The sequence below is a fragment of the Conger conger genome, chromosome 8 (genome assembly GCF_963514075.1).
Source record: "Conger conger chromosome 8, fConCon1.1, whole genome shotgun sequence".
Lineage (NCBI taxonomy): Eukaryota > Metazoa > Chordata > Actinopteri > Anguilliformes > Congridae > Conger > Conger conger.
The window spans coordinates 56,140,085-56,152,812 of NC_083767.1; the positions used below are offsets into that span (position 1 = coordinate 56,140,085).

Consider the following 12,728-nt stretch of genomic DNA (forward strand, 5'->3'; position numbering starts at 1 on the left):
TACCATAAGCGCGTATGTGGAGTCAGCAGGAGGATATCATTAAAACTTATCTATGGGACCTAATTTGGGAGTAACAGTCTCCCTACCGCAGTCAGTGTCAAACCACAGAAAGAGCGGAGAGGAGGGGGGGGGGGGGGGGGGGAAGAAAAAGAACAAAAGAAAAGATAAAAAGAAAAAAAACTGTGAAAAGTCAGAAGACAAACCAGTCAGACGAGGATAAATAGCATTTTCACGACCTTGTTTTGGTTCACAAAAATTTTTACGATTTCAGCAGTATGCTGTTAACAAAGCCGATATAACCAGCATGCGAGACTGTTCAAAGTGCTGTTTCTGCACCACATAACTAGCTGAGCGGAGAATTTTCCACACCGCTCTTCCTCTCTCAGTGAGAGGGTGTGTGTGTGTGTGTGAGAGAGAGAGAGAGAGAGAGAGAGAGAGAGAGAGAGAGAGAGAGAGAGAGAGAGAGAGAGAGAGAGAGAGAGAGAGAGAGAGAGAGATCACGTGGCTTGATGTGAAAAATGAGTCACCTTTGTGATTTGTTGAGTTTCAGATTCTGAGCTGCAGTCAAAGTGTCCATTTTGTACATCACACCAATTAACTATGCAACACCACAGCGAGGTGGGTTTTGCTTCCTTGGGATGTTATAGTTACTCACGATCACTGCAGGGAATGATTTCTACAGTGATGAGAAACGGTGGGACCCAGTGACTCAAAGCATTTTGAATCCAATTTGTAAAAAGGCACTGTGAAGTTGCCATTGAATGTACTGAATGTGCGTGATGCCAGTAATGCTTCACACCATTTAATTTATTTTCTATACAGTGAAAATGCAGTTTGTAAATACAGCCTCATCAAAAATGATGCTGCCCAGCAGATTCCAATAATGCATTATATAATGCCTGCCACAGGGGTTTTCAGTAGAAAAATGTTGTGTCTACAGATTGGTAACCTCCCAATTATGAAATATTAAGTTCAAAAATACTTCTTTCCATCAGGATGAATGTCAGAACGTCGAAAAATCTAGACGGGTTTAACAACCACAGCAAACGTCTCCCATTATAACCAAGCTCCTTTTTCAATTGAGTAACTTCGCAAAACCAGGAAAGGAATGTTTACAAAAGGTCCTGCCTATGTGCTACACCACATAAGCGCTTTGTACCAGGTCAAGCATGAAAAGCAAGCAAAGGGTCACTTGTGTCAGAAACTAACGTTACTTCTTCCGGAGTTACATTAGTGCACATATAACAAAGGGAAGACTTACCAACCACAACCAGCAGAGTCCATATTAGATATATCCCACTGTTGAAATGTGTGGCGTACTGACGAAACAAGCGCATTAATATAGGTGGCAAAATAAAAAACAATATGTTGCTGATCTGAAAAAAAAAAGAAAAAAAAAGATGACAAATACATAATGAGCAGCAGAAGTTGAAAATAAGTCAACTTAACGTGACAAACAGAAAGTAAGCAACTTCTATATAATTTAGCTGATTTACGCATTGCTTTTCGTTCAATCTCAAATGCGGACAATCAAATCAAAGCAGGTCTTGTTAACAATATGTAGATACGGATGCTTTGTACGATTCCAGCTAGAGATAGCTATTCAGAATAAATACGCATCACATAAGCCCGTATGAATTAATTTCAATGTAGTGATCTGTGTTCCCATAAAAGTTCCGATTGTATTTATTAAACTTAACTAGTTCTATAAAAGATACCACTGAGGTTGTTCGGAATTCTATATGATCGCAATCAGAACTTTGCATCTGGTTAACCACCTAGCATAGTATAGCAGACATCATAGTGACCTGTAAAATCGAACTGCTCAGCGGGAACATAATAATTGATAGCATTGGTACCAGCGACAACTAATTTAGCTAGATCCGTGGCAGTCTTCAATTTAATTTACTGCAACAAGTTACATAGTTTATAAAACATTAACCAGACACTAACGTTAGTCCAATAATTACTCCATCACCAATAACGGAATGCCTATGCTATCAAGTACCAGTAAAGTCAAGTACCGTTAGCTGGCTTTCTGTCAAGCAACAAAAGCGACGAACTTCCGATGCAAACTATAGCTAGCTAGCGAACATGTCATTTTGCATAGCATGTGACAAACACCAGAAGAAAAAGAAAAGTATCACAAACCGTGTTGTAGAACTCCGCAATTCCAGGGTAAATTAGGTAATTGCCCTCACACCAATCAACTTCGGAGCTGCCAGCCTGCAGCTGGTTCCAGAATAGAAGGTTGGTCATGTCTATTGTCCAGTTTGCTGTGAGTACTGTTGACTTCAGTAGCTAACAGGATTGTCAGCAAACTAACTTACTGTAGCAAACTAGTTGCTATACGTTAGTTAACACTTAAGCTCTTGATTATGAGGATGTGCAAAATGTCACAATTAAACAAATGTCAGCCTGAAATATGAATATTCCCAGTTGTAAAACAGCGTTTTTATGCAATTTCTTCTTTGATATGTAACGTAGCTTACATAGGCTATTTAGTTACATTAACAAAACGCCAGTGAATATCGCGATTCCAAAGAGCGAAATCGTTTTTTTTTTTTTTTTTTTTACTAAATTAACGTTCGTGTTTAGAGCCAAATCCCAACAACCGCTACCTTGCCAGGCTCAGTTGCCAGGTTTGATCCATCTGATCGCAGTATCTACCGTTACAGCAACACTGAACTAGCTTGCCTTTTCTTGTCAGCAACATGTGATCAACGCATGCGCGTTATCATTTCGGCTGCCACGGCAAAGTAAATAAGAACAAGCCGCTGGATTCGATTGATTCTGATTACCTTCTGAGACACACCCCTCAATCTTGCTACGCACTTAGCCTTGGCACAATTATTCAGGTAGAGAAAGGCTTCTTTTTTTTTAACAATTAAGTTATGGACCCCCCACCCCGATATGATTCGTATAGAATTCCTATTGAGCAGGCATACGTTTAAATGCACAGTTATCGTTGTTAAATATGATAAACCATAATTATATAAACTAGGGAGCCTGTAATATACCCTCGTACAGGCACAGGGGATGTTGCATAGGCGCAGGAAACTATGCATAACATTGGAAATCATTCTATATTCCAGATGTAGCTGATTTATCTAAGTTTTCATGTTAAAATGTGCTTATTGTTTTGCAAAGAATACAACAAGAGGTATGAATGGTTGCGTAAATAGTTTTTGGTAGACAGAAACATAGTTGTACATTATCGATCTATGCAATGCCACTGAAAAGAATGTAGTACGATTGTAATCTAATAATAAATGGTCATCTGAAACATATGGCATCTGATATAGATAGTGAACCCAATAGAGTGAATAACTTTGTACCCGTGTAAGAAACATAGGATGCACACAATGCCAGTATTTAAAATGTTGGTTTATTTGAACATCCAGATGAATAAAGGTTGGCGGTTCGATCCCCAGTGTAGCCACAATAAGATCCGCACAGCCGTTGAACCTTTGAGCAAGGCCCTTAACTCTGCATTGCTCCAGGGGAGGATTGTCTCCTGCTTAGTCTAATCAACTGTACGTTGCTCTGGATAAGAGTGTCTGCCAAATGCCATTAATGTAATGTAATGCATTACCAAGCTATACCTCTGCCCTCAAAATTATTGAGCTGTTGCACAGTAGTCTAATATAGGGTAGATCTGTGTGTTTATCATACATCACAAGTTCAGGAACTTCCCATTTAGCAACTGTTGAGAAAGATCTACCGATCATCTCATCTCTACTCATCATATTAAAACTCAAGAGTATAGTCACTTCTGCCAAATTTTTCTGGTCAAGAATTAGGTCATGAAATAGTAGTAATATATTTTCACAAGCTATTAATTGAAAAAGTATTTAAAGTTTACCCAAGGGCTACTTTCAACTTGGATTTAGACAACAATAGTACAATTATATTCACATAATTGTACTATTATGTAACTGGTATGCTTCTGTCATTTCAGAAACAATAAATTTTCCAAGAGGAAGGATGTTTCATAGGAAGCAGTTAATAACTTCCACTGTGTGGCCTTTGAACTTTGTGTTAACTTCTTAGATAACAGTAATGTTTAACAATGTTTTCCTGTTACTCGCATTCTGATTAAAATATTGTTATTGCAAGGCCAGCAGTGAAAATGAACATTTACTCAGCATATTTATCACGTAAAAACAAACACTTTCCTGACAAACATACAACAAACGGAAAAAGCAAGACAGTGCATACATAGGTAATCTCTGAAGAAAACATTAATAACGATGAGCTTTCACAAAGATGTGCACATAACCCTTTCCATAATTGCTTGACTCTTAATACCCATATTCACAACAACTTACATTAATACCGTTATTGCATTACACTGGTCATGGGTAATTTCACCTTTAATCTTGTGTTGCATGAGGTATGTTTACATAGTTTTTCGCTTATTTATTTGTATGTAGCTCCCTACTATTGCTTTAGTCTATTCCATAACAAATATGCCGTAATCACGAAGAGAACAGAACTATCGCGATATCCTCCTGGGTCTACGAGACTTTGATAAGTGAAAGACCGGCCTTCTTTACGTGACGGACCTAAGCATCGGTCAGATGAAATGAAGGTACGGAGGAACAATATGTATGATTACTATTGTATGGCAGATTTTCCAGTTAACACAGAACAAAACTATACAATGTGTAAAATATGATTCTGTGATAACTGGGTCGTTTTAGAACGAGGATGGATACTGATCTTTTGCTTTTAGTTCGGATACCCGGTACTCGATAAACATGGCTGCCTCCTGTAAGTGCACTGTGTAGCCGACTAATGTGAAATTTTACAGCGTTTTCACAGTTACAGATGGCAGAAGTGGTAATTCAGCAGCACTGTTCGTTAGAGCATACGTGTTCGCTTGTGTATATTTGATAATTTGTGATAAATATTACACTTGCCGTTTTCTCTTCTGCAAAAAAATCACTGTCACCAGAGAAGAACAGATTAATTTATAAACTGTTTTGCGTTGCAAAATTAGCTGGACAACGTTGGATTTGTCCATTAGCATAACATTATTGTTTACTCGTTTGTCCAGCTGAACATCTCCTTTCCGGCCACTGGCTGCCAAAAGCTAATTGAGGTCGACGATGAGCGCAAGCTGCGGACTTTCTACGAGAAGCGTATGGCCACCGAGGTGTCCGCTGACCCCCTGGGCGAGGAGTGGAAGGTTGGCTTGTGCTCTCTGGCCTTCTCTGAACAATCCTTAAAAGTGCACGTTGGCTTGCACTGCAATGGGCTGAACATGGATGGGGGAGTCTAGTCGGGTAGTCCCTTCATCAGTGGTCCCATTAAAAAAATTATGCACTCCTCTGTACCTGGGCGAATTTCAAAACGTATAGTTTTACATGCCGTCAGTTTGTACAACTGTCTCATTACATTACATTACATTATTGGCATTTGTAATGTAATGTAATGTGAATCAAGCCCACGGCACGTGCTCTGTTCCAGGGCTACATGGTGCGCATCAGCGGGGGAAACGACCGACAAGGCTTCCCCATGAAGCAGGGCGTTCTGACGCAAGGGCGCGTCCGACTCCTGCTCAGCAAGGGCCACTCGTGCTACCGCCCGCGCAGGACCGGAGAGCGCAAGCGCAAGTCTGTCCGCGGCTGCATCGTCGACGCCAACCTCAGCGTGCTCAACCTGGTCATCATCAAGAAAGGTATCCACAGCTTTACTGCCACTTTGTGGGTTTTAGTGCTTTTTTTGGGGGGCAACGTTGTTTTTAAGGGGAACCGTGATTTTAGGGGCGACGTTGGCTCAGAAGGTAAGAGGCGGTCGGAGAGTTGCCGGTTCGATCCCGCCTTGGGGTGTGTTGATGTGTCCCTGAGTAAGACTCCTAACCCCCAATTGCGGTGTGTGTGTGCGCGCGGTGTGTGTGTGTGCGCGCGGTGTGTGTGTGTGCGCGCGGTGTGTGTGTGCGCGCGGTGTGTGTGTGCGCGCGGTGTGTGTGTGGTTGTAAAGGCACTATATAAATGCAGACTATTTGCCATTGTTGAGAATGAACCCAGAAGCAATATTCCTGTGTTGAACTTCTAAACCCACAAAACTGAAATTTCTGTTCTTTGATATGGAAAACGATTGTGAAGTTGAACCTGCTAGTAGTCCAGATGTAACCTAGTATCTTGATGTCATCGACTTGAGGGGTGTGGCTGTCCGTTTTAAAGTTTGCTCCTGTCTCAGGTGAGAAGGACATCCCTGGGCTCACAGACAGCACGGTCCCCCGCCGCCTGGGCCCCAAGAGAGCCAGCAAGATCCGCAAACTCTTCAACCTGTCCAAGGAGGACGACGTCCGGCAGTACGTGGTGAGGAGGCCTTTGACCAAGGAAGGTGAGAGGACTTCCACCGCGCCGTTTCCCTCGGAAATCATTAATTACATTACATTTTGTGGCATTTTGCAGAAGCTCTTATCCAGAGCGACGTACAGTTGATTAGACTAAGCAGGAGACAATCCTCCCCTGGAGCAATGCAGGGTTAAGGGGACCAACTTGCTCAAGGGCCCAGCAAGCTGTGCGGATCTTATCGTGGCGACACCGGGGATCGAACCACCGACCCTGCGGATCCCTGTCACCTACCTGAACCACTACGCTGCTACAGGCCGCCTTAATCAAGCTTAATGCAGCTGAAAATGTGATTTTATTTTTTATTTTAAGGCAAGAAGCCCCGAAGCAAAGCCCCCAGGATCCAGCGGCTGGTGACCCCCCGGGTACTGCAGCACAAGCGCAGGCGTGTGGCCCTGAAGAAGCAGCGCACCCTGAAGAACAAGGAGGAGGCGTCCGACTACGCCAAGCTGCTGGCCAAGAGGACGAAGGTAAGCAGCCCGCGGGCTCGTTTCCGTTTCTGTTTCTGCGGAAGGATATCCTGTTTAAAATGTGCTGGAGCCGGCTTACAGCGAATGTGTACGTGACTCCTTTTTAACGATATTCGCATGCAAGCGACAGGTTATTTGCCTTTTTTTTTGGACGGCTGTGCTGTCAGGAGGCAGGCTGAGGCTTCCTCAGTGCTTTGGAGAGCTGGTGCGTGTTCGTTTGCGCTGTGAGATGGTTGGGGAAACTCTGTATTGTGTTGAACAGCAGAGGGGGGAAAACGCCCCATTGAGTGCAACTTCCACTTAATACAATGTACCCAACAATAGAGCTGAAACTGGCACTAGACTGGCTTTGGCACTAGACTGGCTTTGCCCTCTGTATGTTCCTCCTCAGAATGGTTTGTAATTTATAAGTGTGCTCATTTTATCAGATACTGCTTGTTGGAAACTGGTAGATTGTGTGAATAATTTTTCCATTTCAATATGAGGTTGAGGGAAGGTGGTATTTTTGGTGGTGGTGAACGCTTTTAAAGAGATGTTATGAGATGTGGTATCCACAGAAGCGTACCTAAAGGGATAAACTGGTTTGGTCTTCAGCACGTGTTAGGATGTAGTCATGCCCCCCGCCACTGCACATGTCTGTTTGAGTGACTGGTGCACTCCAGTGGGGGCAGAGAGAAACCCAGCTCTAGGAAGCAGGGCTGCCCAGACAGGTGGGCAGCTCTGTGCCGAAAGGCCTGGAACATTCCCACTACCTCGCCTGAAACGCACTGTGTGTCGCACTGTGCGTGCGTGTCGCACTGCGTGTCGCACTGCGTGTCGCACTGCGTGTCGCACTGCGTGTCGCACTGCGTGTCGCACTGCGTGTCGCACTGCGTGTCGCACTGCGTGTCGCACTGCGTGTCGCACTGCGTGTCGCACTGCGTGTCGCACTGCGTGTCGCACTGCGTGTCGCACTGCGTGTCGCACTGTGCGTGCGTGTCGCACTGTGCGTGCGTGTCGTACTGTGCGTGCGTGTCGTACTGTGCGTGTCTGTCGTACTGTCATAAAAATGCATTTCCCCTCTTGCAGGAGGCCAAGGAGAAGCGGCAGGAGCAGATCAAGAAGAGGCGTCGCCTGTCTTCCCTGAGAGCCTCTACATCCAAGTCCGAGTCCAGCCAGAAGTGATTGGACAATAAATGCTGCTGCACTGATGTGATGCCTCATTCTTCATGGGTGTTCTCGGGGTTACTTAAGGAACAACATGGTGCCATGAGCTGCCCTCGTCCTGTTGTACGAGTGCTCTGGTGTGACTAGCTCGCTCATGTTCTTTTGCTGGTGGTTAAGTTGGTATTTTAACGCAACTTAAAATTTAGCTGGTGTACGAGGCACAGGAGGAATCCTGATCAAGCTATGAGTGCTGATAAACCATGCAGGTGTATGCTGTTGATCATTACTATTGAGATCGGTTGCCTTCTGGTCAAGACTGCTTAAACGGCAGTCCAACCAGTGCAACCATTTTCTACAACTTTGGGTGGCATATGGAGAAAAGTGTATCTTTGGAGAGAGAAAAAGGGTTGAATTAGTATATAATACAATTTGGCAAACCAATTTACAACCAATTTGGCAAACCGGTTATCTGAATGTCAGTCCAATTGGAACGTCTTTTTGTGCATGCAGCCAGTGCCAGTTGGAAAAAACAAGCAGTTGCAAGAAATCTCTGAAGGAAATCCGGTGATCATCTGTTGTATGTCTACATTATGTTACAATAAGCAGTTTACATGGAACAGGGAACCATGTTAATTTCAGTGCTGCACTGTAAGTCCCTACAATATGTAATTAGCTTTGATCAGATTAGGTTTCCAGTGCAGTCAACCTAATGTAATTGTCCAATGGCATTGAGTTTAGAATTCGCCTGGCACAGCAAATGCAAAATATTTTTTCTTAGCTGAATGCATTTTTACCTACAAAAGATTCAAAGAGAATGTCATTCACAATGTTCCAGAGGTTCATACTGAATGCAGATACAGATTACAGCAGGGCTGTACAACAAGGGCCGATCCGTTTCAGGATTTTGTGCCAATTTCTGGTCTTAATTATTTAATTGACTCAATCATATCTTATTTGATGTGTATAAGTACCAGCTACAGCTGCAGACTGCACATGTATCCTAATAATTTTACTGCGCTCAAGAACAGGCTTGAACTAGGGTAATTTGTAGAGCTGTCAGCAAATTCAACTCAAGGCATTGGTGGGTCGGTGGTTCGATCCCCGGTGTAGCCACAATAAGATCCGCACAGCAAGGCCCTTAAGGACCGTCTCCTGCTTAGTCTAATCAACTGTCCGTCGCTCTGGATAAGAGTGTCTGTCAAAATGCCAATAATGTAATAGTAATGGTTGGAACAAGTACGCAGACCAGCCCTCGAGGACCAGAGTTGTGCACCTCTGGATTATAGATTCTAGTTACTCGTTTCCAGAAAACACGAGTGCCAAGGACCAATCCTGGTTCTGGGGAGCCCCTACTGCTCTGCTGGTTTTCGTTTACACCTTAAATACAGCCACGTAGAGCAAAGAAACCAGGTGACACCCACACATAAACCCCCCCCAACACACTACCCAAGTAGTTGTCAGGAAAGACTATTATACAAATTCCATTAATCTATTAATATTTGCATTCTAAATAATTTTTATACAAAACTACTTTAGACTGCACTTTCAGGTTAACGGTGACAAAGGGAACCATTTTAAATCAAGACAACATTTATTGCAGTACAATTCTGTACAGACAATTCACATACATTCCACAGGACGGCAAAGGGGCAGATTATCCATGATCTAAAAAAAAAGGGTAGTTTTGCTGTACAACCATTATCCGAGTGCACAAACACTCACCTGCAGGAAAAAGCTCAAATGTACAAATCCATGTGCTGGGATCACCTGTCAGGTTGTTACACAAGAACCCTGCTGGGATGCTGGAATTGATCAAATCAAAGCAGTGCAATTTGATATCAGGACAAAATTCTCAATAACAACACAAATACAACTTTACAGATCTTTACTCTCCCATCCCTAGAAATAGCTACTTACACAAAGACACCCAAACTGGGCATTTATAAAGAAGCACTCGAGTAGGTCTGTTGTTAAAACACTGTACAGTCTGATAACTAGCTGGAATGTTCTCCATTGTGTCTTTCTTGACTGTAAATTATCTTATCACCTTATAACCTCACCTATTTAAATGTAAACTTACAGCTTAGTTTTAAGTAAGCTTTTTCTAACAGGGAAACTAGTTTCAATGAATACATGGACAAGAAGCAAAATAAATTAGATTTTTTTTTTTTTTAAAGGCTAAACAATTGTATTATTTCATGTTAATTATACAACTGTGTGAGCTAGTATTTCCAAATAAACAAAACATATCCTGGATTGTTTAAAAAAAGAAAGAAAGAAAAATCCTTCACAATGAGGCCTGTCTTTCTGCAGTTGCATTACAGGTTCTTGGAACGAGGAGAAATCCTTGTAAATCCAAGACTTGCATCCCGGATGAAATTTCCACCTGTTCTCATGCTTACGGTGCCCATTTAAAATTACACAAATTTAAAACCCTTGAAAGAGTGGCAGTTGAATTAGTAGAGTTATCTGCTGCTGAGGTACTGTGCAAGCCATTCATTCTCATGGTATGACGCACCTTTCCAACATCCCATCTCTAAACTCTGTCGGCCAGCGTGACTCGACTACGTCCCCCGGGCCACAGTGTCTGCAGGCGTTTGCTCCTACCATGCGCTACACCACCTGATTTCAGTCTTTACTTTACCTGCTTGGTTTAGATAAGCCAATTAAGTCAAATCAGGTGGTGTAGCGCATGGTTGAGGCAAATGCCTACAGACACTGTGGCCCGCAGGACGTGGAGCAGCCCTTCTGTTGGCTAAGGTATGTGGGAGGGGGGATGGGGCAGGTGAACAGGGGGGAGAGGGAGCTGTTCTCAGTAGTTTAGTGGTATGAACCCACAGGGGCCGCCATTAGGCTAGATTGGGTCCACTCCCTAACTCCTATCCACTGGTTGACTGTAGCCCCCTCTCCTTAATGCAACGGATTCATAAAAGTGTGTGTGTGTGCATGCATAAACATAGGTATGTATGTAAAAATAACAACATGACCACCTGGCCCTTTAAGTTCAGGATTTAGGAATGTATGGAACGGATCTGATTGTCTACAGCCACAGTCCACTCCCTGCCAAGTTGTGCTAAACTAAGCATCCTCACAAGTCATCTCAGAGGCACACAAGCTATACTGAAAAGGATGCTGGTGTTTTAAGACTCGGTGTGAAGAAGCGCACATTCACTGAAGAAAAGGCAACAAAACACTAAACCTGGCAACCCTGGTACAGATTACCACTTAGAAAAATATATACAAAACGGTTAAAACCTAGGGTAGGCCTTTCTGAAAGTGCATATATGTACACCAAATAACTTCTTCAGATATAGATGCTTTGTGTACTACTTCTGATGCGAGTGGTTTTTCGAGGCGAGTTTAAAGTGAAATAACTGGACTCCCGGTTCAGTGTGCCCAGCTCAAGGCAGTGCTGGCTTCTGGCAACCCTTCCCCAGCTCCTGATACTCACCACATTTTTCCTGCCGAGATGCGGATTTAGAACCTAACACCTAAAATGCTAAACCAAGACATCTGACCAGAGGAATTCAACCATTTGAGAAAGATCTCGTTGAAAGCAGACTCCGTGTTCGGGTTTGATATACAAGCTCGACATCCTCTGTACAAGAGGTCTAAGATATATCATTGCTGCAAGACAGATGTGGGTTTTCTGCATCAAAAACATTGATTTGTGTTATAAACGAGCGGGAGGCAAGGCGAATGGCACAGAAGCAGAACAAATACAAGTTTGATTTTTAAAAAAGTACCATCTTTGGGTGACAATCCAGATGTAAATATCTCTGTACAAATGTATTCCCATTCACCCTCACCCAACATCCAATCAATCGCCTGGTCCCGCCCATGTTTTCATTCTGCGTGTGGGAGCCACTCTGAGCGCGATGCCCCATTTCTCCAGCAGGGGGCTCCGTTATATGATAGGCGCACCAAAGCACTTCAGGCACCACTGCACACTGCTGCTGGGTGGTCTGTCCATGCGAGCCATCGCCTTCACCTGCTCTGGGCTCAGCATATCAAAGGCAGCTTTGTACTCTCGGTCGAAGGCCTCTGCAACAGGGGAGATGCCGTTTGAGAACATGTTGGGGCTTGACATAAACCCCTAAAATGTTATGTCCACCTGGATCTCCAAGTTTAATGCAAGAGTGAACACTATTGTTACCACATAGTATATGCAAGAAGCTTCTACTCACCTATGTCAATATTATCTCGTCCCAGAGACACCAGGGACAGGAAGAGGATTTCCCTGTAGATACTCCTGGAACACGATACACAACGTTAGACCCACCACCGTGTTCCCTGCTCGGTGACTGTAAGCGAGTGATTTATAACTGAGGAATGACAACAGTGTCGATCTCGGCATCTCACCTTTGGCGTTTCACGTTGGGGTGCCTCTTGACCTCCCGCAGGAGGAGGTTGATGGGCCCGTACACATCGTTGGTCTGGATGTTCCTCACGATGCTGTTGAGCAGAGTCCTGGTCTCCTGGTGGTCAGTGGGGGCCAGCAGTCCCCTCTTTTCCCCTGGTACCAATAAGCACACACCAGCAGGTCAGTATTAGCCACTCACACTGATCGCTCTCACTGAGACCTGCACAGGTCACTGTAGGTAGAGGGCGACAGAGAGCACTCACTCAGCGACCGCCACAGCAAGTAGAGGGGCTCCCCAGGTTCCTGGTGCAGGTTGATGTTGTCCCACAGGAGCTGCACGTACACCTGCTTGCTGTCCTGGGACAGGGACGTCTGTGGAAGCTG

The 12,728-nt window shown here is 43.9% G+C and overlaps 3 protein-coding genes and 1 non-coding gene across 6 annotated transcripts in view; 2 read left to right on the forward strand and 2 right to left on the reverse strand.

Moving 5' to 3' along the window:
* The window catches only part of acer2 (alkaline ceramidase 2), a 13,685-nt gene extending 10,988 nt beyond the window's left edge, over window positions 1–2,697 (reverse strand). The window contains exons 1-2 of the mRNA XM_061252156.1: window positions 2,152–2,697; window positions 1,262–1,376 (exon numbers count right to left, since the gene is read on the reverse strand). Of these exons, the coding sequence (XP_061108140.1) occupies window positions 1,262–1,376; window positions 2,152–2,259 (223 nt within the window). The 5' untranslated portion in view covers window positions 2,260–2,697. The remainder of the gene's footprint in view (window positions 1–1,261; window positions 1,377–2,151) is intronic.
* Window positions 2,698–4,438: 1,741 nt separating this feature from the next.
* LOC133135276 (small ribosomal subunit protein eS6-like) lies at window positions 4,439–8,025 on the forward strand. Its single transcript, XM_061252159.1, has 6 exons — window positions 4,439–4,594; window positions 5,063–5,194; window positions 5,476–5,686; window positions 6,208–6,354; window positions 6,678–6,835; window positions 7,904–8,025. The coding sequence occupies exons 1-6, from the start codon at window positions 4,589–4,591 to the stop codon at window positions 7,997–7,999; spliced, it is 750 nt and encodes a 249-aa protein (XP_061108143.1). The 5' UTR covers window positions 4,439–4,588; the 3' UTR covers window positions 8,000–8,025.
* LOC133135958 (small nucleolar RNA SNORA65) lies at window positions 7,455–7,580 on the forward strand. The gene has a single exon (XR_009709465.1). It is a non-coding gene; the product is annotated as a small nucleolar RNA SNORA65 (small nucleolar RNA).
* A 1,528-nt stretch (window positions 8,026–9,553) lies between the features above and the next one.
* dennd4c (DENN/MADD domain containing 4C) overlaps window positions 9,554–12,728 on the reverse strand; it is a 52,962-nt gene continuing 49,787 nt past the window's right edge. For all 3 annotated transcript variants that reach the window (XM_061252134.1, XM_061252132.1, XM_061252133.1), the window contains 4 exons: window positions 12,608–12,725; window positions 12,344–12,497; window positions 12,169–12,233; window positions 9,554–12,025 (listed from right to left, as the gene is read on the reverse strand). In XM_061252134.1, the coding sequence (XP_061108118.1) occupies window positions 11,889–12,025; window positions 12,169–12,233; window positions 12,344–12,497; window positions 12,608–12,725 (474 nt within the window). In that variant the 3' untranslated portion in view covers window positions 9,554–11,888. The remainder of the gene's footprint in view (window positions 12,026–12,168; window positions 12,234–12,343; window positions 12,498–12,607; window positions 12,726–12,728) is intronic.